Here is a 24,090-nt window from a genome sequence, read left to right on the forward strand (position 1 = left end):
TAAAACTATGAATAATATATGAACTGTTAACTAAAGTTTACACTATACTTAAATAAACAAAAATAAATACAATACACCCGCGCCGGGGAGAGGTCTGGCGAGGAGATCCTCCCACACCTGCACGGAAGCCCTGACGCATGCGTTACGCGGGCAGCGCTGAGACAAGAGTTTGTACACCGGAAGACGCGCCCGACTCATGCAGGGACCCGACGGGAGACGCCCCTTCCCGTGAAGGAAGGAGTGGAAGTGTGAGTAGACGGGAGGAACGAAGACCTCAGTTCAATTGGCTGAGGCCCCGAAATGAAGCACCGAAATCTGCACTGCATTTCGGTTCGGGGTAGGTACCGGTTGTATTGGAACCGGTGCCATATTGGAACCGGTTCTCGGTACCCAACCCTAGCTCCATCATATGTGCACCTCGTCCCACAGCTCATACAGACGGCTCAGCACATTTCCCCGCAAGAGCAAGTCTGTTATTGAGTGGACGTGTTTTTATGTAGTTGACCATTTTTTACGCAATGTTAAGAATATGTTTAAGCCCTGGCTCAAGTGTTTTGCCTGCAAGAGATTCTCTGTGATTAATACAGTGTGTGGAATTGACGTGTGGCGCCACTTGTAGGACTCTCGCTTTCAGTCCTGCCTTTTCCCCCAGCATCCCTCCAGCCCCGTTCCTAAACACACAATACAGTTTCCCAAAGATAGTCCCTCTTCTTTTAGTTTTGTAAAAATGTCCTCAACTGTATCCTTATAATCCTTTATAATGTTTCCCCATCCATGGCCAGAGGTTTTAGCGGGTTTAATTAACGATTCGCTGATTGTGTGTGTGTTTTTTTTACCTGTGCAATTAAATATTCCACCGCATATGATGCCCTTTGAGCTGCGGCTGGGATTGTCTGTTCAATAAGGACTTTCTTTTGACCTATAATGGTCGTAATAACCTCAAGGGTCTACAAAGAAAAAGGAAAAAACTTGTTTTTATTGCATGTTTTTATTCTAATTTCAACTCATATTTATGTATATATTTTTACAATAAAGGGTTACAAATAACATTTTAAATTATTTTAAAATTGTATTTTTTTTTTTGAGACGGCATCTAGCGACCCACACTTTGCCAAAGTGAGATGAAGTATTTTAAGACATTATGTGGCCCTGTCGAAGTGAATTAAATCACAGCCATTGAGTCACAAGGGCCGAACAGGGTGGATACCGTTTGACTATATTCATCTTGTTTCTTCAAGACTATTTACCTCAAGTCACTACACACAAAACTCCTTACACCTGATTATCCAGAGTCTTTTGTGTAGTGATGTATAAAGTACTTGAAAGCCATACTCTGTAAAAGTACAGATATCTTATCTTAAAGTGACTCCGGTAAAAGTTAAAGTCACCCGTAAGAAAATGAGTTGTTTCAAAGACTTAAAGTTGCTATTATTAATTGTACTTAAGTATCAAAAATATCTGGAGTTGAAATGTACACTACCGTTCAAAAGTTTGGGGTCACCCAGACAATTTCAAGTTTTCCATGAAAAGTCACACTTTTATTTATCGAATGAGTTGCAAAATGAATAGAAAATATGGTCAAGACATTGACAAGGTTAGAAATAATGATTTTTATTTGAAATATTAATTTCATTCTTCAAACTTTGCTTTCGTCAAAGAATCCTCCATTTGCAGTAATTACAGCATTGCAGACCTGTGGAATTCTAGCTGTTCATTTGTTGAGGTAATCTTTAGAAATGTCCCCCCTAGCTTCCTAAAGCACCTCCCACCAGTTGGATTGGCTTGATGGGCACTTCTTGCGTACCATACGGTCAAGCTGCTCCCACAACAGCTCAATGGGGTTGCGATCTGGCGATTGCGCTGGCCACTCCGTTACAGACAGCTCACCAGCTGCTTTCTTCTTCCCTAAATAGTTCTTGCATAATGTGGAGGTGTGCTTTGGGTCATTGTCCTGTTGTAGGAGGAGATTGGCTCAATCAATCGCTGTCCACAGGATATGGCATGGCGTTGCCATGGTAAAATCCCTTTTACCTTGTACAAAATCTCCCACTTTACCAGCACCAAAGCAGCCACAGACCATCACATGACCTCCACCATGCTTGACAGATGGCATCAGGCATCCAGCATCTTTTCACCTGTTCTGCGTCTCACAAATGTTCCTCTTTTTGATCTATACACCTCAAACTTTGATTCGTTTGTCCGTAACACTTTTTTCCAATCTTCCTCTGTCCAATGTCTGTGTTATTTTGCCCATATTAATCTTTTCTTTTTGTTGGCCAGTCTAAGATATGGCTTTTTCTTTGACACTCTGCCTAGAAGGCCAGCATCCCGTCGTCGCCTCTTCACTGTAGACGTTGACACTGGCGTTTTGCGGGTACCATTTAAAGAACCTGCCAGTTGAGGACCTGTGAGGCGTCTATTTCTCAAACTAGATACTCTAATATACTTGTCTTCTTGCTGAGTTGTGCACCGGGGCCTCCCACTTCGCTTTCTTCTCTGGTTACAGCCCGTTTGTGCTGTTCTCTGAAGGGAGTAGCTCACACTGTTGAAGGAAATTTTCACTTTCTTTGCGGTTCAAATAGTAATGGACTAGTGCACCAGAATGTCTAGGCACAACAAAGAAGCAACACAACAGAATAAACAAGTGCCTCTTGTATCTGCCTAAGCACATTAATAAACCACAGTTTAACCACTAGAACATTCTGTTAATATCACTTAACATGGACCTTTCACGTTCTAATCAGTAGCAGGAGTGATACGCAATGCCCCTTATAACTCAGCAAAAGGAAACAAGTTCTAGGCACACAAAATAGGACAGATTTCCTCTTTTGTTAACAGCCTGCACAGTGCTAGTACAGAGAAGAACAAATACTAGACACAGTCTAGTTTTGCTGTGGGCCAAATTTCCGACAAAATAATAAAGACTGAACAGAAACGAGCTCCTGCATGAGCACCTGGATAATTCTAAAGGGAATAAATGGATGGGGAATGTGCTTGCGTTGATTAAGTCCCTGCCTTTGTAAACGCATCGCTACTCCCCATTGGATGGTTTTGTGTGGTCCTCTGATCGGCCCCGTCGTAGTCAGTCACGGCCCTGACGGAGCGCCGAGAAGAGGATCAAACTTGACTATCTAGAGGAAGTTATCCTTGTAACAAGGTTTCTGAAGGTGACCCGCGGAGGGATCAGTACCAGTACAGCCTGTTCGACCCCGGTCGACCAAGGCAGCCCGACCAGCGTCCAGAGGCTTACGGTCTCGCGCTGTCCCCCCGACGGCAAACACAACCGGGCCTCCGTATCAATCGAGAGAGAGAGGTGTGCTGTGCGTAAAGGCGTGTGTTTCACCAACCTGCGCTACTCAAGTAGCGAGGCAGTTTTGAGAATATAAGAAGTAGAAAGTACCGAAATTTGTGTTCAATTGTATCGAGTAAAGGTCGTCAGGAAAATAAATGCTCAAGTAAAGTACAAGTATTTGTACTTCGTGACTTCCCACCTCTGCTTTTATGCACTGTTTGTGTTGTAGTTAAACCGAAATGTACAGATCTTCTTTGAGCCTCTCATAAATTGAAAATTTGTATAACCAGTAAGCAAATAGTGAACATTTTATAATGCTAGACATTAGTCTAGAATCCATCGTAAATTTTGATTTACACGCACAAACAGGGGTGGCCTTGGCTGAGGGGTAGAGTGGTCGTCCTTTAACCTGAAGGTCGGCAGTTCGATCCCCAGTCTGACCCATCTGCATGCCGAAGTGTCCTTGGGCAAGATGCTGAACCCTGAATGGCCCCCATAGAATAACAAAGTGCTGCGATTAGATGCACTGTATGAATGTGTGTGTAAATGGGTGAATGTAAAACTGTACTGTAAAGCGCTTTGAGTTGTCATCAAGCCTAGAAAAGCGCTATATAAATACAAAACCATTTAATATATATGTAAGACTGCTACTTTTTTCACTCTGCCCCTCAATACATTTTTGTGTTCCTATCTTTTTTGCATTTAGAAGTGACAAAGGCATTATTTATTCTTGATGGTGGTATGAGCAATTTGCCAAGTGTTTTCAAAGTACTTGAGTCGGTTCTCAGCCCTTTTTACTGTTCAGGTTAATGTCTATATGACCTTCTTGCAATCATTTTGCATGGCTGACCCCAAATGGTGTGTGTATTGGATAGATCATGATGAGCCTTCAGCAGCGTGCTCAGAAGAGATCCAGTTATCTGCTTCATCTGGATGAGATCAGTCCTCGCCTGTTGTCTATGACCACAACAGAGATGGCCCTGCCGGGTGAGGTGTCTGCATCAGATGCTGTCACCATACAGAGCGTAGGCAACACCATTACCATCCTGCCCACCAAGACCAAGCCAAAAAAACTCTACTTCCTGGGATCAGATGGAAACAACTACCCTTACCTTTTTAAAGGTAAGATACCAGCTCACTGTAATAAAAACGGGGGGGGGGGGGGGGGGGAGAATGATGAAAATCTTTCTTCATAATGGAGCAGAACGCTGCAGATCCATTCACTCAGTTCCTCCTGACTCTGCACACTTGTACCAACAGTAAGAAACACACATACAAACAAGGGTCACATCTGTAAACTCAAACTGAGTAAAATCCACTTAGGTCTGGTCACCTTGGACGTTAGTATCCTGTGGGAATTTCCTCCCTCCCTACCCTTGCTTGTTTAATTTGCTCGTATATATGTGGCACGCATTTAAACACACACCACGCGCGCAGCCAGGATATCAGGGTTAAAGTAGTTGGAATGCTCCAAATTCTTGAACCGACACCATTGATTAATAACCAAATAAATAAGATTAAGTTTGTGTGTGAAGAGTATCAGATTAAAACGCACATACAGGCTGCAGACATGAGAGTAGGTCTTGCTGCTTATGTCATCTGATTCTTATATTGAAAAACTTATTTTGAGAATTACAGCACAAATGTGCAATAACAGTGAAAGTCTGTTCAGGTTTATCTTACTGATTGTATCATTTGATGAAAAAGGATCCATGTGCAGTAGGGCTGCAACAACTAATCAACTTACGCCGAACACGAAACAGTGAAACTAAATGTAATTTTCGAATTGTTTTACAGCGGTTATGTTCTAAAGCACCAAAACAACCTGCTGGAAGATTTTATTTGAATACAGACATGAATTCAGCTCAGTGCAGTCGGTCTTCTATATGTGACAAAGACAGCCCTCTGTATCAGGCACATTCAGCAGGACAAGTAGTTTAAACATTTTTTAAAATGTGTGTTAAGCGAGATTATCCACAATTAACAGATATCCACAACGTTATGGTGACTATTCATACTTTCTGACGGGTATGAATTTTTATATAGGATTTATATAATATACTTCAATATATTCAAAGCAATAAATACTGTTAACTACTCAAACATTTTCAACATGTAATTACATAGTAAGATTCTAACTATTTCGGTTATTTCATTATAGAAATCTACAATTCAGTACAATCTGTATACTATAATCTTCATTCCAGTTTCCAATATATCAATCAATCAATCAAATTTTATTTGTATAGCCCATATTCACAAATTACAATTCATCTCATAGGGCTTTAACAGGGTGTGACATCCTCTGTCCTTAACCCTCAGCAAGAGTAAGGAAAAACTACAAAAAACCCTTTTAACAGGGTAAAAATATGTAGAAACCTCAGAGAGAGCCACATGTGAGGGATCCCTCTCCCAGGACGGACAGAAGTGCAATAGATGCCACGTGCAGGAGAACATCATCAATAATCAAAGTCTCTAGCAGCATTGATGAAGCACAGTCCATGCTCAGCAACCATCTAGACCACGATCCACCATCCAGACCAGACGCCACTTCAGTCCTCAGTCACCGTCCACCGCCGCCCACCAGGAGGACCCATCACAAGCCACCACTGCGGTCCTGGTCCACCGCCCGTGCTCAATGCCAACGCGACACAGGGTCCGCCACCAGCACCACGATCAGCCCACATGACTCAGAATCCGCCACACTGGATCCAACACCGCGACCCCCGGTGCGCGATCCACAAACCGTAATCCATGGTGCGGCCACAGAGGCCCTGGATCTGCGGGTGATAAAGCAAAGGGATTCCGGGGAAGGGGGATAGGGATGGAGAAGCTGGAAAGAGAAGCTCCGTGTGTCATGTGTCATAAAATAGAACAAGTAACGTTCTGGCGCACTAATTAGCTCTAACTATAAGCTTTATCAAAAAGGAAGGTTTTGAGCCTACTTTTAAACGAACAGATGGTGACTGCCTCCCGAACTGAAAGTGGTAGATTATTCCACAGCTGAGGGGCTTGATGGCTAAAAGCTCTGGCTCCTACTCTACTTTTAGAGAATTTAGGGACGACAAGTAGGCTTGAATTCTGGGAGCGGAGTGCTCTAGTGGGTTTATAAGGTATTAACAGCTCTTTAAGGTATAAAGGCGCTATATTATTAAGGGCCTTGAAGGTGAGGAGGAGAATTTTAAATTCTATTCTAGATTTAACTGGAAGCCAGTGTAGCGATGCTAATATTGGAGAAATGTGCTCTCTTCTCTTTGTTCTCGTCAGGACACGTGCTGCAGCATTTTGGACAAGCTGTAGAGTCTTTAACGACTTCCTGCTGGAGCCTGATAATAATGAATTACAATAGTAATATAGACAATTTAATTCTGACTAGTCATGAATACAACACCATTCCAACTAGTTCAAACATAATTTAAGGCAGTGTTCACAAGCCTTTTCTAGCCCAAGATCACTTTTTAATACCAAGTGCAAACCGAGATTTACCACCTGAATATCTTCCAAAAAACCCACTTAAGAGGGTAATCTTTATAATTTTAGAAATTTCTGTTAAATGCACAATGTACGAGCCTAAATATAAACAAAGAAAGGCAGTTGTGCAACTTTATCAATTCAATGCACAATATTCACAACAGTATATATTTACAGCATCTGTTCAGTGATCACTATGTAGCTTCTCACTTCATCAATACGTTTTGTAGAGGAGCTGCTACGGCAGCACAATATTTTTACATATAGGCTTTGTCCTGTGTACTTAAACAAAAGTAAAGAATGGATTACTTCAATACGTACTTTTATTTTCAAACGCATACAGAAAGTGATGCAACCATTTGTTTGACATACATTCATCAGATAAACATTAAAACTCTATTGAAAGATCTATTTCTCTGTTTATTCTGACCTGAACCACAATGTTTATCAGCCTATGTCACAAACTTGTGTATTTCCAACACTTCCTGAACTCGTTTCAAAGTAAAAGCACTCCAGGGTTTTGCTTTCTGAATCCATTAATTTGTTCTAACGGGGCTTTGATTGTTATTGACAGATGCACGTCTTTGTACGGTAGTGACCGTTTAGTTTAGTACATAATCCGACTAGTAATGAAGGAAATGCAGTAGATAAACCAGCAGCTCCCTGCTCCACACACTGCCAGTGTGAACAACGGCGCAACCACAGCCAGTGAGTCCATTGCGGATATCGTAAGCGACGACGGTCGATCTCGATCAAAGGTTGGCAACCACTGATTTAATGTACCTTGAATTTAGATAAATTTAAACTTCAACTCTTTGAGAAGAGTGCACAATACTTTATACAGGAAAAGGTCAAGTATAGATGCAGCGATTCTATCCCAGGATACATGGAAGTATAAATTTACTGTGTAAATTGGTTGTATCTATTTGAAATGCTGCCCAGGTTTGACTTCGGGGGGCAAAATATCATTAAATTCATACTAATACTGTTCAGTAACCCTACTAAAGAGGTTCTGACTAAAATCTTTAATTCAGAACTCTTAACTCTTTACAAAGTCACTATTTGTGCAACTTATTTGTACAATTGATGGGACCTCTTTTGCTGATGATTGAATCACATCTCTCTGATCTCTATGCAGATTATTGATTTGCTGCTAGACGGTCTAATCTATGGTTTGACAGTGGTCAGTGCAATTGATAGCCAAATGTCAAGATCGTATTTGCAGAGTTCATCCATTAATTATTATTGGTAATACTACTAGTAGTTGCAGTAGTATAGAAGTGCCCTATAAAGCAATAACAATTATAGCAACAATCGTTAATTAACAGTAGCCAAAGTTCAATATTGATCACTTTATGAATATTTGATACCATATGTACTATCAAATCAATGAGTCAGTAGTATTGAAGTAGTGATTAGAATCTTGTTTGTCTCAGGTTTGGAGGATTTGCATTTGGATGAGCGCATCATGCAGTTCTTGTCGATTGTCAACACCATGTTTACCAAGATCAACCAGCAGGAGCAGCCGCACTTCCATGCCCGCCACTACTCCGTCACCCCCCTTGGAACCCGATCAGGACTAATCCAGTGGGTGGATGGAGCCACACCACTCTTTGGCCTCTACAAGCGCTGGCAGCAGAGGGAGGCCGTGCTGCAAGCTCAGAAGGTTACATTCTTCCATGTATTATATTGTAACAAGTAGATGCACGCTGGGCAATTTAATCAGCTAGAATTGTTTTAAGTGAAACCACACTAGGCCATCTCCCCACCATTTCCACTGTGACAACCCCACATTATGGTTAAATGCTTCATTTCAATTTAAATGCTTTTTTGTTGAAGCTAACTGGACAAATTGTCTTTCTTTGTCTAGACCCATGACTCATTTCAGCAGCAGCAGCCAGTGCCTCCGGTTCCCCGCCCCAGTGAGCTGTACTACAGCCGCATTGGGCCAGCACTGAAGGCAGTGGGGCTCAGTCTAGATGTGACACGACGAGACTGGCCTCTTAGCGTCATGAAGGAGGTGCTGAAAGAGTTTATGGAGGCTACACCCTCAAACTTGCTGGCCAAGGAGTTGTGGTGTTCCTGCACCACACCCAGTGAGTGGTGGAGGGTCACTCAGGTAACCATGACTGTCTGTTATCATTTTAAAACCTATGACATGTGAGGGGAATTAAAAAATACTTCTCATGTTTTCATTTATTTTATCAGTGGGATGGGTAGTTCAGAGACGTGTTTAAGGTTGAAATCAACAGTTTTCTGTTTGATTGATTATCCTTTTCTTTATCATGCAGTCCTACGCCAGATCTACTGCTGTCATGTCAATGGTAGGATACATCATTGGCCTTGGTGACCGTCACCTTGACAATGTGTTGATTGACATGACCACTGGAGAGGTGGTCCACATTGACTACAATGTATGCTTTGAAAAAGGTCAGTTACTAATAAATGACAATGAAACCACAAATTATAGATATGCCTATATAAGAGCTACTGTCACATCCATGTCTTACTTTCTAAGTAGAATATATGCAGTATTTGCCTTGAGCGTGTGTTGATTAAATGGAACACACAGCATGCTTAATATGTGTTAGCTGCACTGTTTCATAGTTCATTCATAGTTTCAGAAGCGACGCCCCGTTTATCCAGGAATATAAATATGCATTCCAGATGCTTTTATAATGATCAGTTATAAGAGTGAGGATTAGAGAAGATCAGAGGAGCAGAGTCACTTGTTGATCAGTGGAGTAATGTGCCTCAGTGCAGTGGTGCTGATTTAAATTAAGATAAGATAAAACTTTAAAGATCCACACACAAGGAAAATTCTGTTGTTACAACAGCAGGCATGCCAGAATTAGGTAGACAAGAGAATAAAGTAATAGAAATCATTTAATTTAAAAGAAATGCTGAATATGTGCATTATAAACACCTTTTAACTTCAGTGGTTGTATGAAATATAAGTGTAGTGCAGTGGCACAGGATGATTGTACGAGCAAGTAAAATATGTATTGTGCATAAGAAATGTTTGTACTTTAGAAAAACATTGTACATAAACACGTAGTTTCATGTTTGCAAAAAGTTATTTTCTGGTTATTTGACTTATATCTCGATATATATAAATATATAACGATATCGACTGTTGTCGTGTGAATATTGTGATAAGATTTTTCTTCCATATCGCCCAGCTATAATTTCATGTATTGTTCTGATATGTGTGGGTTATGTGTGAATACTGTTTGCAAACCAAATTGCCTCTCGTGGACAATATAAACTACCTTAACTGGTTAATAGATTAGTACAGTGTCAAGTTTGTGTTTTTGTGTCACTAGGAAAGAGCCTGCGGGTGCCAGAGAAGGTCCCATTTCGGATGACCCACAACATTGAGACTGCCTTGGGAGTCACTGGGGTGGAGGGTATCTTCAGGCTGTCCTGTGAACAGGTTACTCTCATATCATACAACAAATATAAGCCACCACCTAGCTTTACTTGATTTGCAATAGATGACAAGGAATAACTTCAAGGCAATTAGATTAGATTAGATTTCTTTATTTATCCACACAATGGGGAAATTCACTTGTTACAGCAGTAATAGAAAAACAGAATTAAAGTAACAGTGTCGAAGCACTGTAAAAAAAAAAAAAAAAAAAGTACACTTCTAAAACTACACATAATAGGAGTATGAAAACAAACAACCTGCAAAAACAGACACTGTACAAAAAGCAGGTGCTGGGGATAAAGTGGAATGATGTTAAGTGTTATTGTAATGAAAATAGAAAAATATGAAACAGTAGTGACCATGATACAGAAAATAATTAAAAATAATTAGAAAGTAAGTGACCATAATATAAATAATACTACAAGATAGCATACTGGAAATATGAATATTGCAATGTAACCATTTTAAGTGACCATGATATAAATATAGATGTTAAGTGTTGAATATTATGATGTGAGAGGTTTAGTGGAGAAAAAGATAAATAGACAGGGACTACAACATTATCAGGTGGTGCTGGTGTTGTAGAGCCTGACTGCAGCCGGGATGAAGGACCTGCGGAACCTCTCCTTCTTACACCGTGGGTGTAACAGTCTGCTGCTGAAGGAGCTGCTCTGGGACCCCACAATGTCATGCAGGGGGTGAGAGGTGTTGCCCATGATGGACGCCAGCTTGGCTAACATCCTTCTGTCCCCCACTTCCTCAATGGAGTCCAGAGGACAGCACAGGACCGAGCTCGCTCTTCTTATCAGTCTGTTGAGCCTGTTCCTGTCTCTGTCCGTGCTACCCCCCCTCCAGCAGACCACAGCGTAGAAGATGGCTGAGGCCACCACAGAGTCATAAAAAGTCCTGAGGAGAGCCCTGCACACTCCGAAAGACCTCAGCCTCCTCAGCAGATGAAGGCGGCTCTGGCCCTTCTTATAGAGGGCATGTGTGTTGTCAATTGTTGTGCACATAATGCTCACGATAATTTTCCTTTATTGCATTTGCTTATACTGTCATGTGCCATGCACACATGGTATGGCAATTGGGCTGACCGTGATCAATTGGAAAAGTCCTGCCAAACCCTAGTGCAGGACATGGTTTTGATCTTGAATAAACATGTCAGCTGTGTCTGATAGTTGCAACAGCTGAATAAGTGCTGAAATGAGATGTTATTTCAGGTGGTTCAAATGATGCGTCGTGGCAGAGAGACCCTACTGACCCTGCTGGAGGCCTTCGTCTATGATCCTCTTGTAGACTGGACTGCTGGGGGTGAAGTAGGCTTTGCTGGTGCAGTTTATGGAGGAGGAGGCCAACAGGCTGACAGCAAGCAAAGCAAGAGGGAGATGGAGCGAGACATCACACGCTCTCTCTTCTCCTCCAGGGTGGCGGAGATTAAGGTAAGATCCAGGAATAGAGGAGACTCAGCCATGTATTTCTTTTACATTTCAATCAGGAAGTAAAAGTTGAATATTGGCGATGTTAATTCTTAAGGTTTTATACTATCTTGTTTATTTCTACCAAATTTAGTTTAGTTAAATTAGTCAACATGTGTCTAAGCAATGCATTTTCGTTTTCTCTAATAGAATGAATGATCAGATTAATGATCTCAGTCTGATTAGAATCAAGTTTAGGGGTAACAGAGAATGGTTCAGTTTTGTTTTAAGACTAATAGTGTAGAGGAGAAAATAGGAACGCCGTTGGGACAGGATTATTGGCAAACCAAAGGAAATGAAACATCCAGCTACTTTAGCAAGAAGAACCAGAGTTGTATTAAACTAATTTACACAAATGAATACATCTAGTCTGCATTCTAAAGTGATCAGGTGCAAGACACTGGACCCCAGATTCCCTCTAGACAGCTGTACTGGCAGAGTATGAATGGTGTGGGATAGAAAAAAGTGCAGTTTGAAAGTGTGCCTCAATGAAACTGATCAGACTGGAAAAGCTTATCAAATAAATGGATGCCATTTATAACGGATTCACAAGCAAAGCAAATATTATGTGTGTGATTAGTTCACTGTGTGGAATGTGAACAGGTCAACTGGTTTAAGAATCGGGACGAGATGCTGGCAGTGCTGCCACAAGTGGAAGAAGCTGTGGAGGAGTATTTGGTCCTGCAGGAGCTGCTCTGCCAGGGGGAAAAACAACAAACTAAACTGCAGGAGGAGATTGCCTTCCTTGAGGGAGCAGAGAACCATCCGGACCATCTCATCCTCACCCTAGAGAAAAGGTCTGAGAAAGCACAACACTTATTTACACCAAAGCCACATGTTGATCATGGGGCAATTAGATTTAATTTTAGGCAAAGAATAAGCTGTCTACGTTAACACATTTGTAGTGATCGTAATAAGTATCACTTTACGGTCCTGTTTTTGAGCTTCAGATTTCCTCTCTTTACTGTATATGCAAGGTGAGCCTGTATCAGAACATTCTGAAAACCTGTTAAACCAAATCTCCTTGTCATAGATATTCTGAACACAATCAGCTGCAGTCAAGGCAGCGGACTGTGCAGGAGGCCATTCAGAGCAAGCTGGCCGACCTGGACCAGTGGATCTCACAGTACCAAGCAGCATTCAACAACCTAGAGGCCACCCAACTAGCCAGCCTTCTGCAGGACATCAGCAGTCCCATAGATCTCGGTGAGACCCACTGCAAAAACAGCAAGCAGAATGAGTGAATGAACTGGTTTTAAAAAAACAACACAAAATTAAAAAGAATATGTAAATATATTTTTTAACTTGCTTGGGTTTTATGTAAAACGTTGTTACTGCCAATTTTGTATGCAATTGCGCTGGCAACAGCCAGTGGCTAGAGGTATTATGTTTTCGGGTTGTTTATCTGTCTGTCCCATTCTCGTGAAAGTAGTACCTCATGAAAACCATATTTGGTACAAACATTCTCTATGACTCAGAGATGCACAGATTTTAAGGTCAGAGTTCATGGTGACCTCAGATTCCTGTGAATGTGATATATCAGGACTGCCTGTTGGTAATTTTATTACATCTGGCATAATTCACTTGCACAAAAGGATGACTTGATTAGAGTTTGATGGGCAAAGGTCGAGGTTAGGGCTGGGACGATGCGTCGACGTAATAGACTTCATTGATTACTTAAGCATCACAAGTAAGGTGGCTTCGCAAAGTCAAAGCATGGACTCACCTGAAGAGTAAGCTGAAGCAAAAAAGATCATCCACGATCATCAAGCGTAGGTTCCCAATAGTTGGGCCACGGAACAGACACAGAAGCCGCTCTACACGGACCATTTATATTTTTAACCTGCGTACTTTAAGAACTTATGGTAGTCGTATTTAAATCCGATGTTTTAACAGTAGTAAATCCTGGCAACACATGGTAGAGTTTACTTCTGTAAATGAACAAGAGAAAGTGGGAACAAAGAAGAAAGTTTAAGCTGTTTATTACAGTTTTGTTAAAACACGTTTTTCAAAACAATAACGGTTTTCTCAAAACTGCACACAGAAAACTGAAAACCTCACACACAAAATGCTAAACCTGACACTCCCTTTGCAAGATGACTCTTTGCCATCAAATCTCTTACCTGTTCACAAAATGGAACTCATGTTTTCATTGAGAACACAACTAAGCATTTGCTTGCACACTATCAAGCATTTACAGAACACTGAAGTGCAAAACTGAAAACACAATCATCAAAATGGAACACACCATAGGAATGACAGTGACTCTGGAGAATGAGCCATTTCTCTTTTTGTAAAATGTCTCAGTGTTGGCCTTCTTTTTTCATAGTCAAATATAAAACAGCACACAAATATGCATTTAAAAAAAGGTTTATTTCGGTACACACAGAACAGTACAGTACTGTAACCCCCCCCCCCCCCATTCACAAAAATTATTTAGGCATCAGGCCTCCGGTTCCTATCTGGCCAGAGGGCCTCATCCACATCACAGGCAATGTTCTCCCTGTCCAAGCAGCGTTGGAAGAAACACCTTGAGTGGCGCATGAAGACCTGACAGGCCTCGACACTCACGTCGCCACAAGCCTCCTCCATGGCATGGAGCAGTGGGACCCGGTCCCACTGGTTTTCACTCATATACCTTCCACCTCCAAGCTGAAAAGAATTCCTCAATAGGATTCAGGAAAGGAGACTAAGGTGGACGGTATAGAACGACGTTTCTGCCCCGTCACCTCCTCTTCACCCGGTTGAATCCCACCTCATCAATAAAGATGTACTGGTACAACTCATTGGCTGTGCCGTGCTCCTGGATACATCCTGGGTTTGTTCCCTTGGGGTTGAATGCACTTATTGTAAGTCGCTTTGGATAAAAGCGTCAGCTAAATGTAATGTAATGTAGTGTAAATCCGCTGACACAGACAGCATGAGAATGCAAGTTACAGTATGGACACAGAGAGGTCAACACAGTGGGCTACAGTGAGACACTGTAGAAAAGGAACAATATTGGATTACAGGTAAAATACATGCATGTGTCAGTGCTGAATGTTGGTACTTACAAGCACAAACTCTAGCCGTAACTCCTTCATGCCTGTGTTCCGTTCAAATGGGACCCTGAACACTTGTTTCATCCACATGGCAGTCCTATGAAGAATGCGGTCCAATGTAGAGAGGCTGACGGTCTGGACGTTTCTAGATGTAGCATGGTCAGCCAGGATCCTAGTTTTTATTTGTCTGAGTGTGAGAGAGTTGTTCTCACGAACCATATCTACAATTTCAGTCTCCTGTTCGGCTGTGTAAATGAGGTGAAATTGCTCAACAGACCTGAATGTTTAGAGATTTGAGTATTTGTGTGTTGTAGGTTGATGCTTTGAGATTTTACTTGAGAAGTGTGTGCAACAACCGAACATTGTGTGTAGTGTTTTGACAACAAGACATCAATTGTAATTGATGTCAGAGTGTAAAGAATGAAAGTCAGAGTCTAATGCAGATAAGGGAGTGTGAAGTAGTGCCAAATTGGGTCAAGTGATCGGTACATGAAGTGAAGGTTGTGCAAATTGTGCCGAATTTTCGCTTTTTGTGTGTTAACTGAGAAAAACTGTAATTTATTCTAAAATTAAGCACTTTATTTTAAGATGCCTTTTTTAAATGCAAACCTTATTTTACTTGAAATGAGAAAATATTTATTTAATAATAAGAGTACACTTAAGGTCAAAGTGAAAATTTATAATGAACATTGTTGATATTTATTGTAAAGATAGCTTTTGACTTCATACCGACATTGATTCAATTACCAGGCTACTTCAAGATTGAATTTACCAGGTGTTGATATTCCTCCAGAAAGTTACTTGAATATTACTTTGGTTTTCATTTATTTTGTTGTTGTATAGCTTAATGCAAATTTATATATTCCTTTTAATTGAATGGAACAAGCTCTTAAAGTTATTTTATTGAAATAATGCCTAGCAGTGCATACTTTGTCTTTATCAAATTTGTTTGCATTCAAGAGAAGATAATTAAATAATATAATTTATTTTATTTTTGATAAATTCATTATCAAATTAATCGTGTAATAAAAAAGAATCATTAGGTTACCGAAAAAATTATTGTTACATTAATCTCAAGACCACCTTCAGGGAATTTCTCAAAGATGAAGTAATTAGATTACATTGGTCAGAGGTCATATGCAGTGACGTGCACAGAATGCGCTGCTCTGAAGAAAGATTTAACTCATTAATGAAAGTATTGATTATTGTTGATATTGTGGCGACAACATTTAAAATTGTAGCGAGTCAGATGTCAGCAGAGAGAGAGACGCAGCAGATGTGTGTGTCTCTGTGCGCGATGTTACTTTACCTCAGGTCCTGGGATCATAAATAAGCTTCACTATTATTTTATACAATCCGGGACAAACATGATCACTAGAAGGGTCCACAATAGAGTTTAGTCAGATGTGGCAGAGCGAGATTTGACGGAGCTCCATTAAAATCTCTGTTTTCGCTCTATTCTCTTCTTATTCTCCTCTCCTGAGAATGATTCATTGAAGGAAAACCCTGTCAATGATCTGAATGTCTTTAATATATTATCCAAGGCAGCAGGGCTCCATCTGATTGGCCCGGTGCATGAAACATTTCACGTTCACAATGTCCTATAGTACTACACATTACTGCTTTTTCATCAGTTAATACAATCAGTCAGACAAATATAAACTACGTTTTTAACTAGAAAGTGCTTTAAAAAGTATTTTAGACTCTGTTATTACAATTGTGCTGTAAATTGCAAAATAAGGATTTCAATTCAAAAATCTGTTCAGTGCTCTCCACACTGATTTGATATTCATTTAGCTTAGACTTGTGTGCTGCACCAGAGGACAAATTCTGATTATAGCTTTTAATGTATCAAAAAAGTCATTTTAGGGTCAAATTTGTGCAATTTGAGTAACACCGAAACTTTGAACTGGAGTTACGCTGAACTTTTTTAAGAGGAATCATTCATCTCAATAACTAATGAATCAATGTGCTTTTCTCAGGGTTCCCAGGGTACCTGGAAATCATGGAAAACATGGAATTTATTTTTTCATTTTCCAGGTTTGGAAAAGTCATGGAAACTGAGCAAAAGTGAACACTTACATGGAAATTGAAACAGTTGTCCTGGAAAATTGTATTGGATGATCTGTAAAATAGTAATAAAATGAAACTATTGAGCACAGAATTAAGATGAGTTTATAAAAACCCTTTACATGTGAACAGCTTTTACTGTAGATAGAAATTGATGATCCCATGTTGTAGAACATGCTCTTGGCATCCTATCTGGTGTATTGGATTTTGGAATTTGATCAGGCAACCTGGTGATATAAACTTTAAAAGTATAGTTTGGGATTGGTGGACTTCGGGAATAATAACCGAGAAACGTTACTCGCGATCTCAATAGAAGGGTCAAATACATGCATTTCCCAGCCAACACGGGAGCCTTGACATCTACAGTGAAACTTCTTATGCAAGTTTATCCTCAAATGTAAGTAGCTGTGTTTCAACTGTGTGACAAACCTGGGTTTATGAACGTTAGTTAGTAAGCAGTGCAGTCTTGCTAGCTAGCAGCTTACACTCAGCCTGGATGCCAGACGAATTTAGCCCCGCCCACAACATTTTAGGTCGGGAAGTTCGGTCTGGAGTCGCTCCGTTGAGGAGAAATTATGCTCGACCGGGCCAATCAGATTGCCAGGGCGGGCTTTATATGTTGATGGACACATGATCAACGGTACCGTAATCAACCACGTCATCATAGTGCCCTTGGGTTGAATTCGTTTTCAACAAACATGCCTGCCGCTGGAGAGCTGAGATGTGTAGATGCTGCCATTGAATCTGTTATAGAAGACATCGACAGCTCATTCATTTTGAAAGAGGAACAGAGAACGTGGCGGCGACGCCAAAGCACCGCGCTAATCCCTATTTCGCCGGCGCTTGGCTGTTGACACTGGACACTGAAGCGACGCTGAACCGCCGGGCAGTGCTAATAATATCACCCGTTGATCAAGTAGATTAAAAGCATATACTTACTTGTTGCTCCAACATTAAGCAACAGCGTCCCAACATGTGTCCTTCTTGGTGTTGTCTTTATACAACATGTTCCGAGGATCATACAACTCACTGTACTTCTCCACTTCAATTATTGATTTAATGTCATCCATGTTGAAGAACTTCGCTGTTTGCTCCGTTAAGTGTCGGGGGTAAATTACATATTCTCCACTCAAGCCTATGTGGAGAATACATAGCCCCCTCTCTCTCTCTTTATCTGTATCACTGCTTGTGTGGCTGTAGTGGATGCGCAGAGGGGGACATTTAATAATGTCATTGGTCAAATTAAAACTCCAGGACAACAGAAGGAGACTTCAAAGTATGGGATGCATATTTGATCATTTATATCATCTAAAATTGGTCATCAATATAGTTTAAAATCGTTTTTCAAATATACTCGACGCCGAAACGATCGCAGTTTTAACATGGGAGTGGATGGGAGCCAGCTGTAATTTAAGGCTTGGCGCTGCGCTGAAGTGTCCCGGGGTGAACCCGGCGTTAGTAAATAACTCACAATGCGTTGCTTAACATGCGTCACATACTATGTTGCTCTGATTGGTTGTAGGTCTATCCAATTGATGTGTCTCAAATGTATACAACCAAACAGCTTTAACGCTCCTTTTCTCTTTGTTCCCCACTTTCTCTTGTTCAGTGAGAGAAGTAAACTCTATCGTGTGCTGAAATAATTAAATACCGTAAATGCGAGAAAAATCGGCAGGTTAAAATAGAAGCACTCTGTCAAAATCAAATTATAGGTCTTGGTCTTCTGAGGAAAATTGGTGACCTATGCCTCAGATGATATTTGCTCTTTGGGTGAATCCATGCTCTGACTAGGCAGCAACCTTCCTTACTCCGCTCCATATACTGGAACACTTACTTCACATCATATGTGATATGTGTTAATATAAACCATATTGATACTATATATCATTTAATACAATAATATTGTCTTATGCACACTGTCTACATATTCTTACACTTATACTGTTGCTGCCATTATTACTATATACTGCTATTATATTGGTATAATTACTATCATATATAAATACATATTATGTTATATTATATACTATATATACTGTACTATTTTTATATACTGTCTAACAATAACATTACCAGCATATCATCAGTACTATTACCATCATCTTGCCACTGTACCTTATCTAGGACTGTGACAACATTTGACTCCCAGCAGTGTAGAAGGTCATATAAGCCTGCTATTATGTCAAGAAATGAGGGTTGTTATATTTTAGGTTACTTCAGCTATTTTACACCTTGTCTCTTTGTTGTCCAATTCTTCTAGGTCCTCCTAGCTATGTGCCAGCTACAGCCTTCCTACAGAATGCAGGCCAGGCCCACCTGATCAGCCAGTGTGAGAGCCTTGAGGCAGAGTTGAGCTCCTTCCTGCAGCAACGCCGTGTGGCCCTTCGTGGTTGTCTGGAGCAGCTGCACAACTATGCTACAGTTGCTTTGTTGTATCCACGGGCTACTCTTTTGCGCCATCGTGTCCATCAATGGAAGACCTGGTTAGAGGAGCTACTAAGAGACATGACAGTGGAGCACTGCCAACACGTATATAGACAGTAAGGAACTGCAGCAGGCTTTTCATTCCCTGGCATTGTGTTTACTGTCAGAAACATATCGTTGATATCTAGATTTTACAGTGCAGAATAAGCCTACAATATTAGTGTGCAGTGAGTAACACCCTGAAATCTCTAATAGATTTGCTGCAGATGATCTTGGTGTTCTAGAGGGGACATGGTTAATTTGAGTCTGCTAATTAACTTGGTCCAAGCCCATTCAGAGCCTTGTATTTAAGTAAGAGAACCTTAAAGTCAATCCTGTGTGTTAAAGGCCACCAGATCAAAGTAGCTAGAACTGGACTAATGTGTTAGTCCCTCTTGTTACTATCAGCTTTAGAGAGATGGATAGATAGATAGATGGATACTTTATTAATCCCGAGGGAAATTCAGATCATCCAGTAGCTTGTACACTTAACACATCACTGACATATATACATAAATCACATAAATCACATACATCACATACGGTGAGCATATTTACAGATACAGGAATGGAATGCAATGATGTGATTGTGTCAGTGTCCAGTAGTAAAGTGTTCTTGTGCTGCTGGAGTGGACAGTACAAAAAATATAAACTGTTTATACATTATAAAAACAGCAGATATATATATATAGGAATATCAATCAATCAAATTTTACTTGTATAGCCCATATTCACAAGTTACAATTTGTCTAATAGGGCTTTAACAGGGCGTGACACCCTCTGTCCTTAACCCTCAACAAGAGTCAGGAAAAACTACGAAAAAAACCTTTAACAGGGTAAAAATACATAGAAACCTCAGAGAGAGCCACATGTGAGTGATCCCTCTCCCAGGACGGACAGAAGTGCAATAGGTGCCACGAATATTGTCGACTCATGCCGGGAAGATCTCTCCCCCCCCACTCTCCCTCTGTGTGGCGTTATGAAGCCGAATGGCCCTGGGGACGAAGGACCGGAGGCAAAGGACCGGAGGTATTCGGTGGCAGACTCCTGTCTGCCACTGAATACGCTCCTCTGTCCTATGAGAGTTCTGTGAAGTGGGTGGTGCTCATTGTCCAGGATAGTCCGCAACCTACTCAGGGTCCTACTGTCTGCCACTGTTGTGAGGCAGTCCAGTTCAGTTTAGTCTCTATTATTTTCTTTGGAAGGCCTATCAAATGTAAATGAAAAATGAAAGTAATGCATTAATCAGCTCTTCCGCATCTGTGTGATTTATTAATGGCCAAACTTTTGCTATTTTTCTAAGGTGGATAAATTTGGTACCAGTAACCTTGTTAATGTGGGCCTTAAAGCTCTGATCTCAATCTAAGACGGCTAGGCAACCTTTACTATTTAAAGAGCCAGTTTGCCCCCTCTACCCCCAAATTAAATCTGTCTAGAGCCGCAAAACATATTTGATAACACAGTTTATAACGTTATATTTATAGTTATACAATATATGAAAACTATGGTTTGTTGCTTAAATTAAATTATAGAACGACAATAAAACAAACTTAACATTTTATTGCTATTTTTACCTGTTACAACAAAGGAAACCACCAAACTCTTATGAAGAGGAGAACAAAATGCGTTGGCATGTGTAGGTCTACTTTGAAATAAATTAAACAAAGAACTATGCTTTTTTTGCTCATCTCCAGCTTGGTACTTTTCAGCAAATGCTGCGTGCTTACTCTGGAAATGTCTTTCAACATTACTTTTTTTGTTGTTTTATAATATCTCGCCACATATCAAGCATACAAGTAAACCAGTGTCGTTGGCAGTGAAAGCAAATGAATCTCCATTTCTGACATATAATTTCCTCCCTTTAATGTACAATTAATTCGATTGATACTGATGTTGTGGTCAATTGTATCAAACATTGTCTCATGCTTGTTATGCTATGGTTTTCCCCCCCTACCTCTACAGATATGAGGTGTTGTTTGCCCCCCAGCCTCCTGCAGCCTCCTGCCAGTTTCTGTCCAATGTAGAGTTGACATTGCAGCACCAAGTGGCTGACACCAATGAATGTGTGATACACCAAGCAGAGCAACTGAAGGCTGATGGCACAACTGCAGCAGACTATGAGGAGCAGCTACAGGAAATTGAACACTGTATCACAGTCTTCCTTCTGGAGAATGGAGAGCCAGGCTCCCTAAGCTTGGCTGGAATCATCACCTCTGCCATCTGTACACTCTGCAGGTTATACACATTTTTCTACACATTTTTAAATATGCTGTTTCACTACTCTGGGTAATGGAAAATAGGGTAGTGGTATGATGCTCTTTGATTTAAGTTTTATTATTACATTATTTATACAACTTAAAATTTCAGTTAATCTAACCCAGCTCATGGATTTTTAGAAATGGTTTTAATGAGAAAATAAAGAGCAATAATAAAAGTTTCAGTTTAACAGAGACGTTATATTTGATCCTTTTTCTAGGCGGAACATGGTGATGGAGGGAGCAGCAGCCAATGCTGGAGAGCATCTGATAGACCTGACATCTCGGGATGGGGCATGGTTTTTGGAGGAGCTCTGCAGTATGATTGGAAATGTCAGTGCCCTAATAACACTGCTACAACGCTGCCCACTCCTACCCCATGACCTGGAACTGCCTGCACCTTCAGCTACCACGCAGGCTGTGTACCTGGCCAACTCTGTGTACATCTGCTTACAGGTAGGATCAAACAACAACCCATTGGAATCAACTGGATACAATCAAAAGCAGCCTACCCTCTGGATAATAATGAGAAACTTTTAGTAATTCATGAACTGTTTTTATAGATTTGCAAATATAATAGGAAGTTCCATTGTAAGGAAAAAAGGAATTCCTGTCACTTATGTGTCTCTGCTCTCTGCAGGAACTGAACACCAACTTCCATCAGATTATTTTTCCAGAGGCTCTGCACTGTATGATCAAAGGGGAGCCCACTCTGGAGTCAATGTTGGCAGAACTGGAGCAACTGGTTGAGCAGAGCTCTGATGGTCTTGGCCTGCACGGTTTAGCAGACAGTCTTCAGGCCACCCCAAGCATCGGCCACGATGGGCACAACCACTGCTTCCACATCTCCAGGTAAGTAGCCGCATTGATTTTAGGTTTAATTCTCCTTGTCACGGAAATTTATCAGACTAAGCATTGTTTTTTTTAATTTCAAGTAAAAATGATAGGATCGCTGCAGTTTATTTTAACCTAATATATTTTAAATTAATCTGACTGTGGTTTGTGCTAACTTTGCCCTGTACAAAAGATTTTGGGTAAACTAGGGCTCACCCCGACCAAAAGTAAGCAACTGCCTGGTGTGACCATTAGGCTGATTTGAAGGGATTAAAGGGATAGTTCACCGAAAAAATGAAATTTCTCATTATATACTTGCCACTATGTGGGTGGAGGGGTGGATGAATTTTTTGAGTCCCCAAAACACTTTAGGAGTTTCAGAGGTAAACCGTGTTGCAGCCAAATCTAATACAATCAAAGAATGGTGTGCACTTCTTCTAACGTAAAAAAAACATACTGCCTGCATACAGCTCCTCTTGTGTCATCCTATTGTCCTTAAGCCCCGTCATTCCAATTCAACTTGAAATGGCGTAATTTAATCCATGTTTTTAGCCTAAATGTCCACTGTTATCCTCAGCCTGTAGCCGCATTTGCACGCCCACACAGAGTACAAGCTTGCCCCTCTATGCTCTCAACCAAGGGGCTTGTGAAGTCTGCAGTGATACCCAGCTGTAACTGAAAGATTTTTTAACTGAATGAAAATGTGTCCATTCAATTTCTCTTTTTTATGAGTTGGTTTTAGGGAGAAGATGTATCTATACAGGATGACTATGTTGATAACGCCACAACATTTCTTAATGTTAGATTCTACAGGTTCTGCTCTCTGCAGCAATAATACTTGTCCTCTCAAAATCCGCTGTGATGGGCAGCAGACTGTGAATAAAACACCAGTTCTCAATGTGCATTGTCACTGTGTCATTCTATTCTAAACATAATCCAGCATTGCATTCAAACAATGTTTTCCTTGAGTCTCCTCGATTTTAACGTGAGCGCAGAGTTACCAGGACCTAACAAAACACAATTGCCACACTTCTGCATAATATGCTAAATTGAAGGTGAAATTAACCTTTGAAATTCACAACATGTTTTGTTCTCAGAATATTGCGTGCTCAGTACTCTGAGCTGATACAGCCTCGTAGTATGGATGGAGCAGGCCAGGAGACACCAAAGATGTCAGCGGGTCAAATGTTGTTGGTGGCCTTTGATGGCATGTTCACCCAGCTAGAGACTGCCTTTGGACAACTCACAGAGAAGGTAACACCCAGATTTTTCCTCAGACATATTAATGTAGTACCCCGTAAATTACATACAGCGAGATCTTCCCTGAGTGAACCTTCAGCCAGTAATGCCAGTACAGTGATCCACAAGACATCAATTAGGTGTTGTAGACTGAATAAACACAAGTTCTCATATTTTGCCCTATTGCTGCTCTGATGCACTTTCATTTTTCTCGAGCATGACTTGGATGATTTCTCAGTAGATTTTCTATAAATACGACATACTACAGCAAGCAGTTCAAAATGGTTATGCTAATGGTTCATTTTAAATCTTCCTGGGCCTCCACTTTTTTCATTTTGCAGCAGTGGTAAACACTGCCAAAACTCTTTTTGGCCACATCACAGATCTTCATGAAAGTTTCATGCTGATTTGGTTACAAGAGGAACTCATGAAACAAAAAGCCATATCTCCTTTCAAAAAGAGAAATGGTTTTCATATTGTTTTTAATTATTTTCCAGCTCCATATTTATAATAACAG

At 40.7% G+C, this 24,090-nt stretch overlaps 1 protein-coding gene across 5 annotated transcripts in view; it reads left to right on the top strand.

Annotated features, from left to right (window-relative positions):
- smg1 (SMG1 nonsense mediated mRNA decay associated PI3K related kinase) overlaps positions 1–24,090 on the top strand; it is a 102,801-nt gene that overhangs the window by 62,689 nt on the left and 16,022 nt on the right. For all 5 annotated transcript variants that reach the window (XR_009924339.1, XM_062407950.1, XM_062407951.1 and 2 more), the window contains exons 40-52: positions 4,168–4,414; positions 8,200–8,429; positions 8,634–8,882; positions 9,055–9,193; positions 10,090–10,199; positions 11,417–11,635; positions 12,275–12,468; positions 12,705–12,877; positions 19,043–19,322; positions 21,208–21,480; positions 21,722–21,956; positions 22,141–22,352; positions 23,432–23,588. Coding sequence is in view for 4 of the 5 variants with exons in the window: in XM_062407950.1 (XP_062263934.1) it covers positions 4,168–4,414; positions 8,200–8,429; positions 8,634–8,882; positions 9,055–9,193; positions 10,090–10,199; positions 11,417–11,635; positions 12,275–12,468; positions 12,705–12,877; positions 19,043–19,322; positions 21,208–21,480; positions 21,722–21,956; positions 22,141–22,352; positions 23,432–23,588 (2,718 nt within the window). In the remaining variant the exon portion in view is untranslated. The remainder of the gene's footprint in view (positions 1–4,167; positions 4,415–8,199; positions 8,430–8,633; positions 8,883–9,054; positions 9,194–10,089; positions 10,200–11,416; positions 11,636–12,274; positions 12,469–12,704; positions 12,878–19,042; positions 19,323–21,207; positions 21,481–21,721; positions 21,957–22,140; positions 22,353–23,431; positions 23,589–24,090) is intronic.

This window comes from Platichthys flesus, chromosome 16 (assembly GCF_949316205.1).
Source record: "Platichthys flesus chromosome 16, fPlaFle2.1, whole genome shotgun sequence".
Taxonomy (NCBI): domain Eukaryota; kingdom Metazoa; phylum Chordata; class Actinopteri; order Pleuronectiformes; family Pleuronectidae; genus Platichthys; species Platichthys flesus.